The sequence below is a fragment of the Pseudorca crassidens genome, chromosome 11, assembly GCF_039906515.1.
Source record: "Pseudorca crassidens isolate mPseCra1 chromosome 11, mPseCra1.hap1, whole genome shotgun sequence".
NCBI lineage: Eukaryota > Metazoa > Chordata > Mammalia > Artiodactyla > Delphinidae > Pseudorca > Pseudorca crassidens.
In genome coordinates, this window is record NC_090306.1 from 16,506,585 (window position 1) to 16,521,817 (window position 15,233).

The 15,233-nt window shown below is 37.7% G+C and overlaps 1 protein-coding gene across 2 annotated transcripts in view; it reads left to right on the forward strand.

Moving 5' to 3' along the window:
• Positions 1-15,233, forward strand: part of PDE3A (phosphodiesterase 3A) — a 306,484-nt gene that overhangs the window by 252,762 nt on the left and 38,489 nt on the right. For both annotated transcript variants that reach the window (XM_067695839.1, XM_067695840.1), the window contains exon 5: positions 2,207-2,331. In XM_067695839.1, the coding sequence (XP_067551940.1) occupies positions 2,207-2,331 (125 nt within the window). The remainder of the gene's footprint in view (positions 1-2,206; positions 2,332-15,233) is intronic.

Genomic DNA, 15,233 nt, shown 5'->3' on the forward strand with positions numbered 1-15,233 from the left:
TATACAAACACACACATATACACACACACCTATACATATATTGGTTTGTTATTTTATTAATAATATCCGTTTAATAAATTAATATTTTTTATATTCAGAAAGGATATATAGCTGGAATTTTATTTATCTTGAAGTTCATTGACTTCCCATACATTAAAGATGCCCCATTATTGCACTTTATGAAACTTCTCAAAATGAGCATATTTTAAATGTTTTTATTAAAGAAGTATAAGACAGTAGCAGGCAGTTTTTGAGCTAGCTTTCATAATATAACTTTTTAAGATATTAAAAACTAAATTCAGTTAATGTTAAGGTCTTATCTTTTAAAAGTCTACATAGAAAAGTCACAACCTGTTTATTGTACAATGTGCTAAGGAAACATCTAGGCCACATATACATTACATAAAATTTCTTCACAGTAAGTCTTTTTTTTTTTTTTTTTTAAGTCTTATAAGTCAATCAATCCAGCAAAAGGAGTTGAAAGAATAGTGGGAGAAGGAAATAATTGGTGTACTTGTCTATCTCAGATTCAAAGTTTTCTTTGATTTTATTGTTTCAAAATTCCAGGCATTTGTGAAGTGTCTAGGATGAGATTTCTAAGAAGGATATGAAACAAACATTATTTTGTAGGCTTTCCTTAATTGTATTTGATAATTGCTGGAGTTTATTCCACATTTCAAATGCTATTTAAAATGAGAAAAGATGAAGTTTTAAAATACCGGGGTCAACAGTTGAAGAAAAGTCTCTCTGAAAAAAGAAAAAGAAAGAGAAGAAATGAGGTAACAAGTGGCAGAATGTCAAATCAGACTCAACACAAACTGATCTCTCCCATTGCTAAACTTACTAATAATAAAGGGATAGAGGAAGTAGCCAACCAATGCATCAGCGTCCTTCCCTTTGAGAGGTCTCAAACTGGTAGTACAACACCCTAAAAGTCCTTTTACTCCACGTTAGCACGTGTTCTGGTTTGGACTTAATATGCACGATTGTAAGCAGTGCACACATAATGATCCTTGCACAGAGGATACCACTTTGGTTATAGAACACCTCCAAATTATACCTCATTAATTATACAGCTTTCATGACCCTTTAATTCCATCCATTTCAGGTTTATTTACAAGTGACCCAGAGATACCAAGTACATCCGCTTACAGTGCCAATCTAAGATTGGCTGAAGGTCAAATTGTCCAATTATCCTCACGCAAATGATGGATTTTACCCAGTACCAAATTTATTAATGCTTGAAAGCACACAGGTGTCAGGCAAGCACAAACCAAACACTTTTCCTTTGCAGCGGTCCAAGATTGTCCACATGACTTCCCAAATTCTTTTCTCTCTCAAATTACAAGGGATTCTGTTTCAGATTCAGCATGTAAGATTTTGAGCAATGCCTGCAGATAAATTTTGGTTTGGAACAGCTCCAAAATTTATATCCCATTAATTACACGGTGTTTTGTAATGTTCTCCATCCCAACCTTCCAGAGATTTATTGATTCCAGATTTATTTACAGTAATAACCTAGACAGACCAAGGATATCCGGCTAAAAGCATTCCCTAGGTGAAGCCTCACTGTCATTACCTTTCTTCTAGTAAATAGCATCAGTATGTTTAGTAGCAGGTCTGTCATTAGTGTCTACTAGGGGGTTTGGCTCATCATCCCTTTCTTTCCAGGGTATCATCAGTAAAAGAAATGGTAGGTTAAAAGACCTCTTACTAACCTTTTCCTTCACGATACTGCAAAGAGTATTATCTTTGAATGATTTTATAAGCACTTGATTTTTTAATTTAGTTACACCAAGAATAATAAATTAAAAAGGGTATAGAAGGAAGCATTATGCCATTCATATTTAATGTAAGTTCACCTGCATCTTAACTAGTTAACTTGCCATGTTTTTAGAAAATCTGTGAGGAACATGCCTGTAGAAGTAGAAAGAGAAGGTGATTGATACCTAGTAATTGGATAAACAGTAGAGCTATCTTTTGTCTTTTGTTAACCCAGAATCCTTAAAGAGTGTGTACTGTATCCCTGCAGTACAGATTGAATTTAGATAACCTTGTTTGTCATTTGGAAGTAAAGTGGTTCTGTCACTGAACCTGGACCATGACTCAGAAAGTCTACTATGGAAATGATGGTTGGTTCTGGTAAGGTCCGCCCCAATAATTGATGAATAATTTCTTCATTTTTCTTTATACCCTGTCTTTATAGTGCTATTAATCCAGATTCTTGGAAAAACTCAGTGATGATGACTCTCACCAAAAGCAGATCCTTTACTTCATCCTATGCTGTTGCTGCCTCTAACCACGTAAAGGCTAAAAAGCAAAATCGACCAGGTAAGTAACTTATTGGAGAAAGAGCTCATACTCATTGAGCGTGCAGTCGTGGAATGAACTAAGCTTCAAGTGTTGAAACACTCAGGTGTGCTTGGTTTGACTCTTCTAAAAAGCAAAAGCCTCAATAACCAACTATAGTTACTTAAATTTCCACCTTATATGATGATACAGATTCTTTTAAGGTAGCTGTACCAACTATCCTATCTTGAACTTATTGAATGAGTAGGAAATCAGTGTCACTGTTAAGGATAATCTCTGGAAGCATCATCTTATAATATAAAAGCTAATGAAGTACTTATCAAATTTCAATTTTATTTTTAGTGTCTGTTAAAAAAGAAAATTATTTTCCAGAAGTATGGTATTTATAAGTTCTAGGAAATGTTTCAGTTACTATATGTATTATAATTTTTCAAAGAAATTCTTACTCTGTGTCACTCACCTCCCCCCAAACATAGAAATACAGAAAAGGAGAGGTATTTAAATTTGGAGAAAATACAATTCAGAACCTTTGCGAGCAGCAACCAAAAGACCCAAGAGTACTGTGGGTAGGAGGTTTTCCTTCTCTTTCAAACAGGTACAGAATGAAATTTGATGTCATCTCTCCCATCTAGGATCTGCATGGGGTTTTCCTCGATGGTGTCAGTGCACCCCTTGTGCTTCTAAGCATTAGCTTCTCCCTTCCCTCAAGCATCACTTAATAAGTACGTGTGGAGTGTTCACTATCTCTGACACTGAACTAATTTGAGGAAAGCGGCAGTGACTAAACCAGACCCTGTTCCTCCTCTCACAGAATTCTCACTTACATGCTAGTGGGGACTATAAACAGATGGACAGCTGTTACTATATACGTAGTGTGTTAAAGGCTATGATAAGGAAGTGAGGGAAAACTTTCAAATAACAAAAGAGATATAAAGACCCAACTTGGTGAGGGAAAGCCTCAGCAACTTAAGATTCTAAATGGTTGGCAAAGCTACCAAGAAGAAAGGGAGAGCCCTGAATGCAGAATGGGAGATGAAAGCAGGTCTGTGGACAGAGGCCACACGGGACCCAGGAGCTGTGGTAAGGAGTTTAGGTATCAATGAAGTTTCAGGTAGGAAAGTAAAATGATTTGGAGGGAAGCTTACCTCATTTAATCAGAACCTCTGCTGACTCAAAACTGAAATACAGTTTTTGTCAGATTCCATCTCCAAATTGGCCCCCTCCTTGAATCCCAGTTGAGAGTCTGGGTATCTACTCTGACCTCTCCTTCTTGGAATGTTCTAACTCCAAGTTTTCACCTCTCGGTATTGCAGAAAACTCGACTGAGATTTTCAGTAGCTCCCTGCTTAGCTTCTTAATCTTCAAGCAGCTCAAGAATTCCCCAAATGGCTCAAGGGGAAAGCTGCCCTCTTCCCACTGGGCTGTTAGACATTCAAGTTCTGGCTGCCATGGCAGCCCCAAACTCCAATGTTTGTGTCCTCAGCCTCATGACATTACTAAAAGCTCTGTTGGCTTGCCTTCCTAATAACTGCATCCCTCTGCCTGGATTCTTAACCTTTTGTTCCATGCCAATGGTCCGTAAATAACGCTCTGAATGGAAGAACGGTTCACAGGGTTTTGGCTCACCCTTCTGAGGGTCTCTTCTATTTGGAAACCTAGTCTCTCAGAATTGGTTTGCCTTCCCTCGATCGCTTTTTAAATTTTTAACTCAACTTTTCTATTTGTTCTCAAAGAAGCATGGATTTACCACAAACTGCTGCATCATAGTCCGAAGCAGAAGTCCTGAAATGGCAGTGTTTCTGTAAGGGTTAGAGAACCAGTACTCACATTCCACTAATATTTCAAGAGACCACCTTGAAATATAAACTTAATTTTAAAAGGAAGGACTAACTTAAGGAAGGACTTCTGTTGTTGTTTCATACATCTAGAAAAGAAAATTTAGTACTTTCTTTCCCCTTTGATCACCCACTTTATACTGGTAACTATTCCTTGAAACCATTTAAGCACTGACTTGGCTTAAATCTCTACTGTTGAGTGTAGGAAGACACTTCCTCCACAAAGTACCATTTTATTGGCATTGCATTACTGAAAGAAACCATGAAAGGTAATCTGATTTTCCAAAAATTAATCTGTTCCTCTCTGCTCGTCAGAAATGTTCATTACTTTTTGTAACTTATAAGTCATTCATGACCTGAGGATTAGAATTGAGCTTTCACTAGGGTCAGGAACGGGACAATGTGGGCAAATACTTAAACTGGGATTGCACTGAGGGCAAATGCAGATGAGCTCAGGAATGCAGAGACCCATTTGGGACCCCAGCAAGGTGGAGGAACTGAATTTGAGCATTCCACATTAAACCTGAGACTTTTGAAGGGCCACTGAAGTGGTTCTAATTCAGAAGGACCCCTTGGCTCCCTACAAAAATATGTACAGATAATTTTTGGAGGAAAGCATCACCAGTTAAGGGCTATGCAACCCCAACATATCAAGTTCAAACAAATTGGAGCTTACAACCAAGATCACTGTAAACATGCAAGAAAGCACCACGAGTTAGAGAAAATAGAAAAAAAAAAACCCTGTACAGATCTCTAAAAGGGTTGAGTTATTTAAGTGCTAAAAAAATACTCAAATGTTTAAAGAAAAACATGAGGTCATAAAAAATAGCAATGAGAGAAGACATAATTGTAGGGCAGCTAAATGTCTTTTGGAAATGTAATCAGGGAAATATGATAGGTTAAATGGCATAAAAGACTACTGAAGGGAGAATTAGTAAACTAGAAGGCAGAGAATGTGAAGAAATTCCATGGAATGAAACATAGATGAGAAACTGGAAAATGTAAAAGACTTTAAGAGATATAGGAGAAGGAATTAGAAAGTGTAATATACATGATCATAGTTTTAGTAGAGGATAGGGAACGTAAACTATTTGAGTAGAAGGAGAGGAAAGAGTAGAAAAAATTCACACATAGGCACAAAACAGTGAAACTACAGAACACCAACGATGAAAAGAAATCTTAAAGTTAGCCAGAGAAAAGATACCTTTTAGTCAGTCTGAGAGTTGAACTGTCACAAATAAAGGGTGTCAGAGCGCAGGAAAATATTTTCTTCAAAGTTCTGAGAGAATATAATAGTCAACCTAAAATTGTGTGTGGGGAAAATCTATCTCAGAAGACTAGGAATGAGTTAAAGATACCTTCAGGTAAGTCAGAACCTTACCACCTACCAGATCTTAACTAAAGGAATGTATGATGGATGTATTCTAGAAAAAAATATAATTGCAGAGAAAAAGTCTGAGCTCTAATAAAAATGGTGAACACATAAATTTGAAACCCATGATTCCATCCAGACAAACATTATATGTGTAAATAATAGTATTTCCAGCTCTGTGGGTATTTTTTAAAGATTTTTAATGGAAAGAATTAAAATATTAGACAATAATAATATGTAACCCGAGAGATGACGTATGAATTTGTGTTCTACATTCTTGTATAGCTCGGAAGACAGGCTCAGATAAGGAAACTGAGGCACAGAAATATTGAGTAACTTGCCCAAGGCCACACAATTAGTCCAGAATTCTTTCTTTTGTCCTAAAGACTTACTAGAAAAAAAATTGAGGATGACAAATTAAGATCATTTAAAATTAGGATTTGGGGGCCTTTTCCTTGGCTGAGGACAAGATAATGAAAGGATTTGGTTTTCTGTCTCTCAGTTTCTTCATTTAGGTAATAAAATTAAAATTCTTAAAATGACCAACATGGTAAAGTCAAGAAGATAGAAATTTAGGGTCAGCATATTCACTGGAAATAACGGAGAAAATGATGGGACAGATGTGAGGAACAGCTTCATATCCTGTGTCCTGCCCCCGGCTTCATATGCCTGCCCTCAAGAAGGGCAAAGTGTGAAAGGAAAAGAATGTCCACGGAAGATACCACCAAGGCAGATGGTAGAGATGAGAGCCACGGGAATGGCAAGAGCCTTAAAGTACATAAAAAAACTCCATCATAGATTACTTTGGAAGGGATTTTGCATTGTGCCATCTTTAGACTGCTGTCACAGCAGAGCTAAATATTTATAAAATAACCTATATCCTATGCATGCTGAATTCAACTAAACAAATCCCTGAAAGCCTGCCAAAAGGGAGAAGAATCTCCAGCAAGAATCAGAGAGCTGAAGTTCAATCATACTTCTCCCTGATCAGATGGGCCTTTCTGTTTGAAAGCTCGTTTCCCTGCATAGATGGCAAGGTGGGGTTGATTTCCTAAGTAGGTGTGATGTAAGTGACAGTGGTTGCCACCCAGTTTTCAAGAAAACTGTGGGAAGGGGCTGAGAAAAGCCCCTTTATGTGGCAAAGAGTCTAAGGAAATGGAATTAAATAAAGTGTGCAGAGAATCTAAGGAGGAAAATAAGAAGCAGGAGGCAAAAGAGGTAGGGGGATGCAAGCATAAACTGAAAGAACAGAAACACTGGAAGATAAATGACCTGTTTCCAGACAGGACTAATGAAATCTGTTCTTTGCGCAAATCAAGTAAACAGTGTGTCCTCTGGCTCCATCAGTCAACATTCATTTAAACAGTTGAAACGCGACCAATTATTATGCAGTTACTGATATAAAATAAATGGATGAAATCACATAGGAATCCTTTGATTAAAGCCTAAAAATGGGAGATTTAAATAGAATTTGCATTTTCAATCTTGCTTTTCTATTATGAGTCACTGAATATGTCGAGATGCCTTTCTGTCATTCTGCTTTTATAATCTAATTTCATGCTTATCACATCTGCAGCGAGTAGTCCCTTTCCAGATTCCTATAAGTTTTATGGTTCTTATCATCCTATTACAACTATTACAGATATCTCTACACCTGCAAGTTAGACTGAGTTTTGCCTATGGAAAATTTGAAGTGAGAGAGGACTTTAATTATGGCATTGTGATTTTTTTTTATCTCTATACTTTAGATACTTTTTTGTTTTGGAAAAATATTAGGGCTGTCTATTTTCCTGTGGGTGTGGAAAAGAGGCATGTATTTATCAGGCATACTAGTCCCTTTCTCGTTCAACTAAAACTGAGTTTTACAACACAAACACATGGATTCACTTAAATCATTTCCCTCCAGTATTGTTTATCATCTCCTTTTGATTGCCCAACGTTCCTTGTGTCTTGATACACATTTTCTCCTGTTCTCAGGAGCATGGAGTTAAAGACGCAGTTACTCAAAGGAGTTGGTACTTTAGAACGTTTTAAAGTCATATTTTAAGTATTTCACATTAGGGTGGTCTGAATCATCCAAAAGTTTGTATTTCATGTGCCGCGTCTTTTTCCTGGAATCTCTTAAAATTATTCAAATAGAAAGTGAAGATAAATATGTTTGAGAGTGTGAGTATTCATCAGAGTTCCTTCACGTGTGTGTGTGTGTGTGTGTGTATGTGTGTGTATGAATGTATAGATGTGTGTGTGTAACAGAAGTTTGGGTGAGACTTCAAAGGTCATAAACTTCATCTCTCTAACTTTAGACATGATTATACATTAAAAAACCTTAGATAATGATTGGTTTTGAAGACTTACAAGAATATGCTGTCCCTGCGAAATAATTTTATTTGCAATCTCTCCTTTCTAGAAAGAGTATTTGGTTATTATCTGCACTTATATCTCTCCATCTATTCGAAGACTAATATATGTAAATATATGGCCATTTCCTATGGCATTCCTAACCCTTTCTGTTTTTAAAACTTCAAGTAAACCATGATAAGGCACACTGTGAGAAATAGTTTGGCTTGAGAAAAAAGAAATTTATATGTTTATACCTTTATCTTCTCACCTACAGAATAAAAATACCCCCGCTCTTCACGGTGTTGCCAAGACCCCTGCTTGTTAGGAGCGTTCAAAATATTTAGCCTAACAGCCCTGCAAAAGCAAAGCGCTTTTCCTCTGTTACAAGGTCTATTTTAAATTTCATCCCAGGCCGTGAGTCCGGAGTCTGAAGTTCTGCTTATTTGTTTAAGTTTAGTTAATCCATGAGTTCCAAGAACTCCAATCATCGAGTGGATTTTTCAATTTGTGTTTTCAGAGTGAATTGCGCATCTCTGAGAGGATCAGTTGGCGGCTATTAAAACTTAGCAATGAAGAAAATCACTCCTCTCGTAAATTACCTTCAGAAAATATATTGTGTCAAGACAGAAATGGATGGTGTTCCCACGGGCTTTCAACGACTCTTAAAAAGTGGTAGAAAACGATCCCCAAACTCACAGTCAGTTACCAAAATAATTAAGGAATTGCCTAAAGCAATTTCATTGCCTGATTTCATTTCATTTGCTTAACAGTAGATTGTTCATCCAGGCAATCATGAAAATTAGGAAGCAGGTAGCTGTTCAGAAGTATTTTCTCTCTTTTCTTCAGTTTTAGTGCAGGCTGCCTTCTCTGTTTGGAGAGAGTAACTTCAAAAGACAGCATCCCGTCCTCAAACCTCAGCACTTGGCAATCAAAGCCAGCGTTTTGTAAAATGTTCACGACCGAGAGTAAACGCAGTTTGGCACAAATGTCCACACTTATCATTTGAGCTTGAGGCCTATTGTTTGATCTGAAATGGATCATATTCCATTGTTAAATGTTTCCTTCAGAAACGATGCGGATCAAAGTACTGTTTGATGCACAGAAAGTAGTTTCACTGAAAACATGGATGGTTAACAAAGCCAGTTGCCTCTCAAAAATGCATCTTCTTCCTTAACATATTTTAAGCAACCAACGCCTGCTAAAAAACTCTGCTCCAGATACATTAATGTTGAAAGCAGTGGCAGATCCCGTTGCTGCTAAAAACCTCACAACCCAAGAGAGGGCAAACACATGAGAAATTGTTAACCATTGATATCATCAGGTCAGAATGCCAAGAAGAAACAAAAATAGGAGGAGAAGATGTTATCCTTCTGCAGAAGACAAATATCATATCATATCACTTTTATGTGGAATCTTAAATAAAAGGGTACAGATGAACTTATTTACAAAACAGAGTCACAGATGTAGGAAACAAACTATGGTTACCAGGGGTGAGTGGGGGAGGGATAAATTGGTAGATTGGGACTGATATATACACACTACTATATATAAAGTAGATTAATAATAACCTGCTGTTTAGCACAGGGAACTCAATACTCTGTAATGGCCTATTTGGGAAAAGAATCTAAAAAAAGAAAAAGAGTGGATATATGTATATGTATAACTGATTCACTTTACACCTGAAATTAACACAGCATTGTAAATCAACTATATGCCAATAAATATTTATTTGTTTTTATTTTTGGCTACGTTGGGTCTTCGTTGATGCGCGTGGGCTTCTCTAGTTGCGGCAAGCCGGGGCTACTCTTCATTGTGGTGCACGGGCTTCTCACTGTTGTGGCTTCTTTTGTTGTGGAACATGGGCTCTAGGCACATGGGCTTAGTAGTTGTGGCTCTCGGGCTCTAGAGCTAAGGCTCAGTAGTTGTGGTGCACGGACTTAGTTGCTCCACGGCATGTGAGATCTTTCTGGGCCAGGGATCGAACCCGTGTCCCCTGCATTGGCAGGCAGATTCTTAACCACTGCATCACCAGGGAAGCCCTAATAATTAAAAAAAATATAATATCCTTCTGTTTTGAAGTTACTCCAGGACACCAAGTCTTTAACTGAACTTGCCAACATTGCCACTGATTTTTCATGATGATTCATTCCTCGTATTCCATGCTGTGGAGATGCCCGCACTGTGCATCCTGTCTTCAGATGGTGGCACACAGAGGAGATTGGCCCAGTGGCCTGAGTACTCTCCTGGTCCTTACTGAGTTAAAAGGAGTCCAAGGTGAAGCTTAAGAGTTGCAATTTTGGGCGCGCCTCAGGCTATTGCAATGTCATGCTGGTGTCTGCTGCCTCAGACTTGCCCTGCGTTCCATACCCCTCCCTCCCCCCGCCCCCCCCCAACCCAGCCTGAGTGAGCCAGAGTGCCTGAATCAGCTGCTCCTTTAACCCCGTCCTGTCTGAGCAAAGAACAGACGCCCTCAGACGACCTACACGCAGAGGTGGGGCAAAATCCAAATCTGAACCCGGGAGCTGTGCGAACAAAGAAGAGAAAGGGAAATCTCTCCCAGCAGCCTCAGGAGCAGCGGATTAAAGCTCCACAATCAACTTGATGTACCCTGCATCTCTGGAATAACTGAATAGACAAAAAATCGTCCCAAAATTGAGGTGGTGGACTTTGGGAGCAACGGTAGACTTGGGATTTGCTTTCTGCATCTAATTTGTTTCTGGTTTTATGTCTATCTTAGTTTAGTATTTAGAGGTTATTATCATTGGTAGATTTGTTTATTGATTTGGTTGCTCTCTTCCATTTTTTATATATATATAGGTATAGATATTTTTTTCTTTTTCTCTTTTTGTGAGTTGTATGTGTACACTTCTTTGTGTGATTTTGTCTGTATAGCTTTGCTTTTACCATTTGTCCTAGGAGTCTGTCTGTCCGTTGTTTTTTTCTCTTTTTTTTTTAGTATACTTTTTAGCACTTGTTATCATTAGTGGACTTGTTTTTTGGTTTGGTTGCTCTCTTCTTTCTTTCTTTTTTTTTTCTTTTTAACTTTTTTCTTTATAATTATTTTAAAAAATTTTAAATAACTTTATTTATTTTCTTTCTTTCTATTTTTCTACCTTTTCTTCTGAGCCATGTGACTGAAAGGGTCTTGGTGCTCCAGTTGGGTTTCAGGCCTGTGCCTCTGAGGTGGAAGAGCCGAGTTCAGGACATTGGTCCACCAGAGACCTCCCGGCTCCACGTAATATGAAATGGTGTAAGCTCTCCCAGAGATCTCCACTTAACCGACCAGCAAGCGACAGTGCTGGACACCCTATGCCAAACAACTAGCAAGACAGGAATACAACCCCAGTCATTAGCAGAGAGGCTGCCTAAAATCATAATCAGGTCAAAGACACCCTAAAACACACCACCAGATGCTGTCTGGTCCACCAGAAAGACAAGATCCAGCCTCATCCACCAGAACACAGGCACCACTCTGCTCCACGAGGAAGCCTACACAAGCCACTGAACCAACCTTAGCCACTGGGGGCAGACACCAAAAACAACGGGAACTACGAACCTGCAGCCTGCGAAAAGGAGACCCCAAACAGTAAGTTAAGCAAAATGAGAAGACAGAGAAACACACAGCAGATGAAGGAGCAAAGTAAAAACTCACCAGACCAAACAAATGAAGAGGAAATAGGCAGTCTACCTGAAAAAGGATTCAGAATAAATATAGTAAAGATTATCCAAAATCTTGGAAATAGAATGGAGAAGATACAAGAAATGTTTAACAAGGACCAAGAAGAACTGAAAAGCAAACAAATAATGATGAACAACACAACAAATGAAACTAAAAATCCTCTAGAAGGAATCAACAGCAGAATAACTGAGGCAGAAGAACAGATAAGTGACCTGGAAGATAAAATAGTGGAAATAACTACTGCAGAGCAGAATAAAGAAAAAAGAATGAAAAGAACTGAGAACAGTCTCAGAGACCTCTGGGACAACATTAAACGCACCAACATTCAAATTATAGGGGTCCCAGAAGAAGAAGAGAAAAAGGGACTGACAAAATATCTGAAAAGATTATAGTTGAAAACTTCCCTAATATGGGAAAGGAAATAGTCAATCAAGTCCAGGAAGTGCAGAGAGTCCCATACAGGATAAATCCAAGGAGAAACACGCAAAGACACATATTAATTGAACTATCAAAAATTAAATACAAAGAAAAAATATAAAAAGCAACAAGGGAAAAACAACAAATAACATACAAGGGAATCTCCACAGGTTAACAGCTGATCTTTCAGCAGAAACTCTGCAAGCCAGAAGGGAGTGGCAGGACATATTTAAACTGATTAAAGGGAAAAACCTATAACCAAGATCACCCAGCAAGGATCTCATTGAGATTTGATGGAGAAATTAAAACCTTTACAGACAAGCAAAAGCTAAGAGAATTCAGCACCACAAAACCAGCTTTACAACAAATACTAAAGGAACTTCTCTAGGCAGAAAAAACAAGAGAAGGAAAAGACCTACAATAACAAACCCAAAACAATTAAGAAAATGGGAATAGGAACATACATATCGATAACTACCTTAAGTGTAAATGGATTAAATGCTCCAACCAGAAGACATAGACTGGCTGAATAGATACAAAAACAAAACCCATATATATGCTGTGTACAAGAGACCCACTTCAGACCTAGGGACACATACAGACTGAAAGTGAGGAGATGGAAAAAGATATTCCATGCAAATGGAAATCAAAAGAAAGCTGGAGTAGCAATTCTCATATCAGACAAAATAGACTTTAAAATAAAGACTATTACAAGAGACAAAGAAGGATACTACGTAATGATCAAGGGATCAATCCAAGAAGAAGATGTAATGATTGTAAATATTTATGTACCCAGCATAGGAGCCCCTCAATACATAAGGCAAATACTAACAGTCATAAAAGGGGAAATCGACAGTAACACAATCATAGTAGGGGACTTTAACACCCCACTGTGACAAAGGGACAGTCACCCAAAATGAAAATAAATAAGGAAACATAAGCTTTAAATGATACATTAAACAAGATGGACTTAATTGATATTTATAGGACATTCCATCCAAAAACAATAGAATACACTTTCTTCTCAAGTGCTCACGGAACATTCTCCAGGATAGATCATATCTTGGGTCACAAATCAAGCCTTGGTAAATGTAAGAAAATTGAAATCATATCAAGTATCTTTTCCGACCACAACGCTATGAGACTAGATATCAATTCCAGGAAAAAATCTGTAAAATATACAAACACATGGAGGCTAAACAATACACTACTAAATAACCAAGAGATCCCTGCGGAAATCAAAGGGGAAATCAAAAAATACCTGGAAACAAATGACAATGAAAACACGACAACCCAAAACCTATGGGATGCAGCAAAAGCAGTTCTAAGAGGGAAGTTTATAGCAATACACTCCTACCTCAAGAAACAAGAAACATCTCAAATAAACAACCTAACCGTACACCTAAAGCGATTAGAGAAAGAAGAACAAAAAAATACCAAAGTTAGCAGAAGGAAAGAAATCATAAAGATCAGATCAGAAATAAATGAAAAAGAAATGAAGGAAGTGATAGCAAAGATCAATAAAGCTAAAAGCTGGTTCTTTGAGAAGATAAACAAAAATGATAAACCATTAGCCAGACTCATCAAGCAAAAAAAGGGAGAAGACTCAAATCAACAGAATTAGAAATGAAAAAGGAGAAGTAACAACTGACACTGCAGAAATACAAAGGATCATGAGAGATTACTACAAGCAACTCTATGCCAGTAAAATGGACAACCTGGGAGAAATGGACAAATTCTTAGAAAAGCACAACCTTTCGAGACTGAACCAGGAAGAAATAGAAGATATAAACAGACCAATCACAAGCACTGAAATTGAGACTGTGATTAAAAATCCTCCAACAAACAATAGCGCAGGACCAGATGGCTTCACAGGCGAATTCTATCAAACATTTAGGGAAGAACTAACACCCATCCTTCTCAAACTCTTCCAAAATATAGCAGAGGGAGGAATACTCCCAAACTCATTCTATGAGGCCACCATCACCCTGATAACCAAAACCAAAGATGTCACAAAGAAAGAAAACTACAGGCCAATATCACTGATGAACATAGATGCAAAAATCCTCAACAAAATACTAGCAAACAGAATCCAACAGCACATTAAAAGGATCACACACCATGATCAAGTGGGGTTTATCCCAGGAATGCAAGGATTCTTCAGTATACGCAAATCAATCAATGTGATAAAGCATGTTAACAAATTGAAGGAGAAAAACCATAGGATCATCTCAATAGATGCAGAAAAAGCTTTTGACAAAATTCAACACCCATTTATGATAAAAGCCCTCCAGGAAGTAGGCATAGAGGGAACTTTCCTCAACATAATAAAGGCCATATATGACAAACCCACAGCCAACATCATTCTCAATGGTGAAAATCTGAAACCATTTCTCCTAAGATCAGGAACAAGACAAGGTTGTCCACTCTCACCACTGTTATTCAACATAGTTTTGGAAGTTTAGGCCACAGCAATCAGAGAAGAAAGAGAAGTAAAAGGAATCCAAATCAGAAAAGGAGAAGTAAAGCTGTCACTGTTTGCAGATGACATGATACTATACAGAGAGAATCCTAAAGATGCTACCAGAAAACTACTAGAACTAATCAATGAATTTGGTAAAGTAGCAGGATACAAAATTAATGCACAGAAATCTCTTGCTTTCCTATACACTAATGATGAAAAATCTGAAAGAGAAATTAAGGAAACACTCTCATTTACCATTGCAACAAAAAGAATAAAATACCTAGCAATAAACCTACCTAAGGAGATAAAAGACCTGTATGCAGAAAACTATAAGATACTGATGAAAGAAGTTAAAGATGATACCAACAGATGGAGAGATATACCATGTTCTTGGATTGGAAGAATCAACATTGTGAAAATGACTCTACTACCCAAAGCAATCTACAGATTCAATACAATCCCTAGCAAACTACCACTGGCATTTTTCACAGAACTAGAACAAAAAAATTCACAATTTGTATGGAAACACAAAAGACCCCAAATAGCCAAAGCAATCTTGAGAATGAAAAACAGAGCTGGAGGAATCAGGCTCCATGAGTTCAGACTATAAAAAAAGCTACAGTAATCAAGACAGTATGGTACTGGCACAAAAACAGAAATATAGATCAATGGAACAGGATAGAGAGCCCAGAGATAATCCCACACACACATGGTCACCTTATCTTTGATAAAGGAGGCAAGAATATACAGTGGAGAAAAGACAGCCTCTTCAATAAGTGGTGCTGGGAAAACTGGACAGCTACATGGAAAAGTATG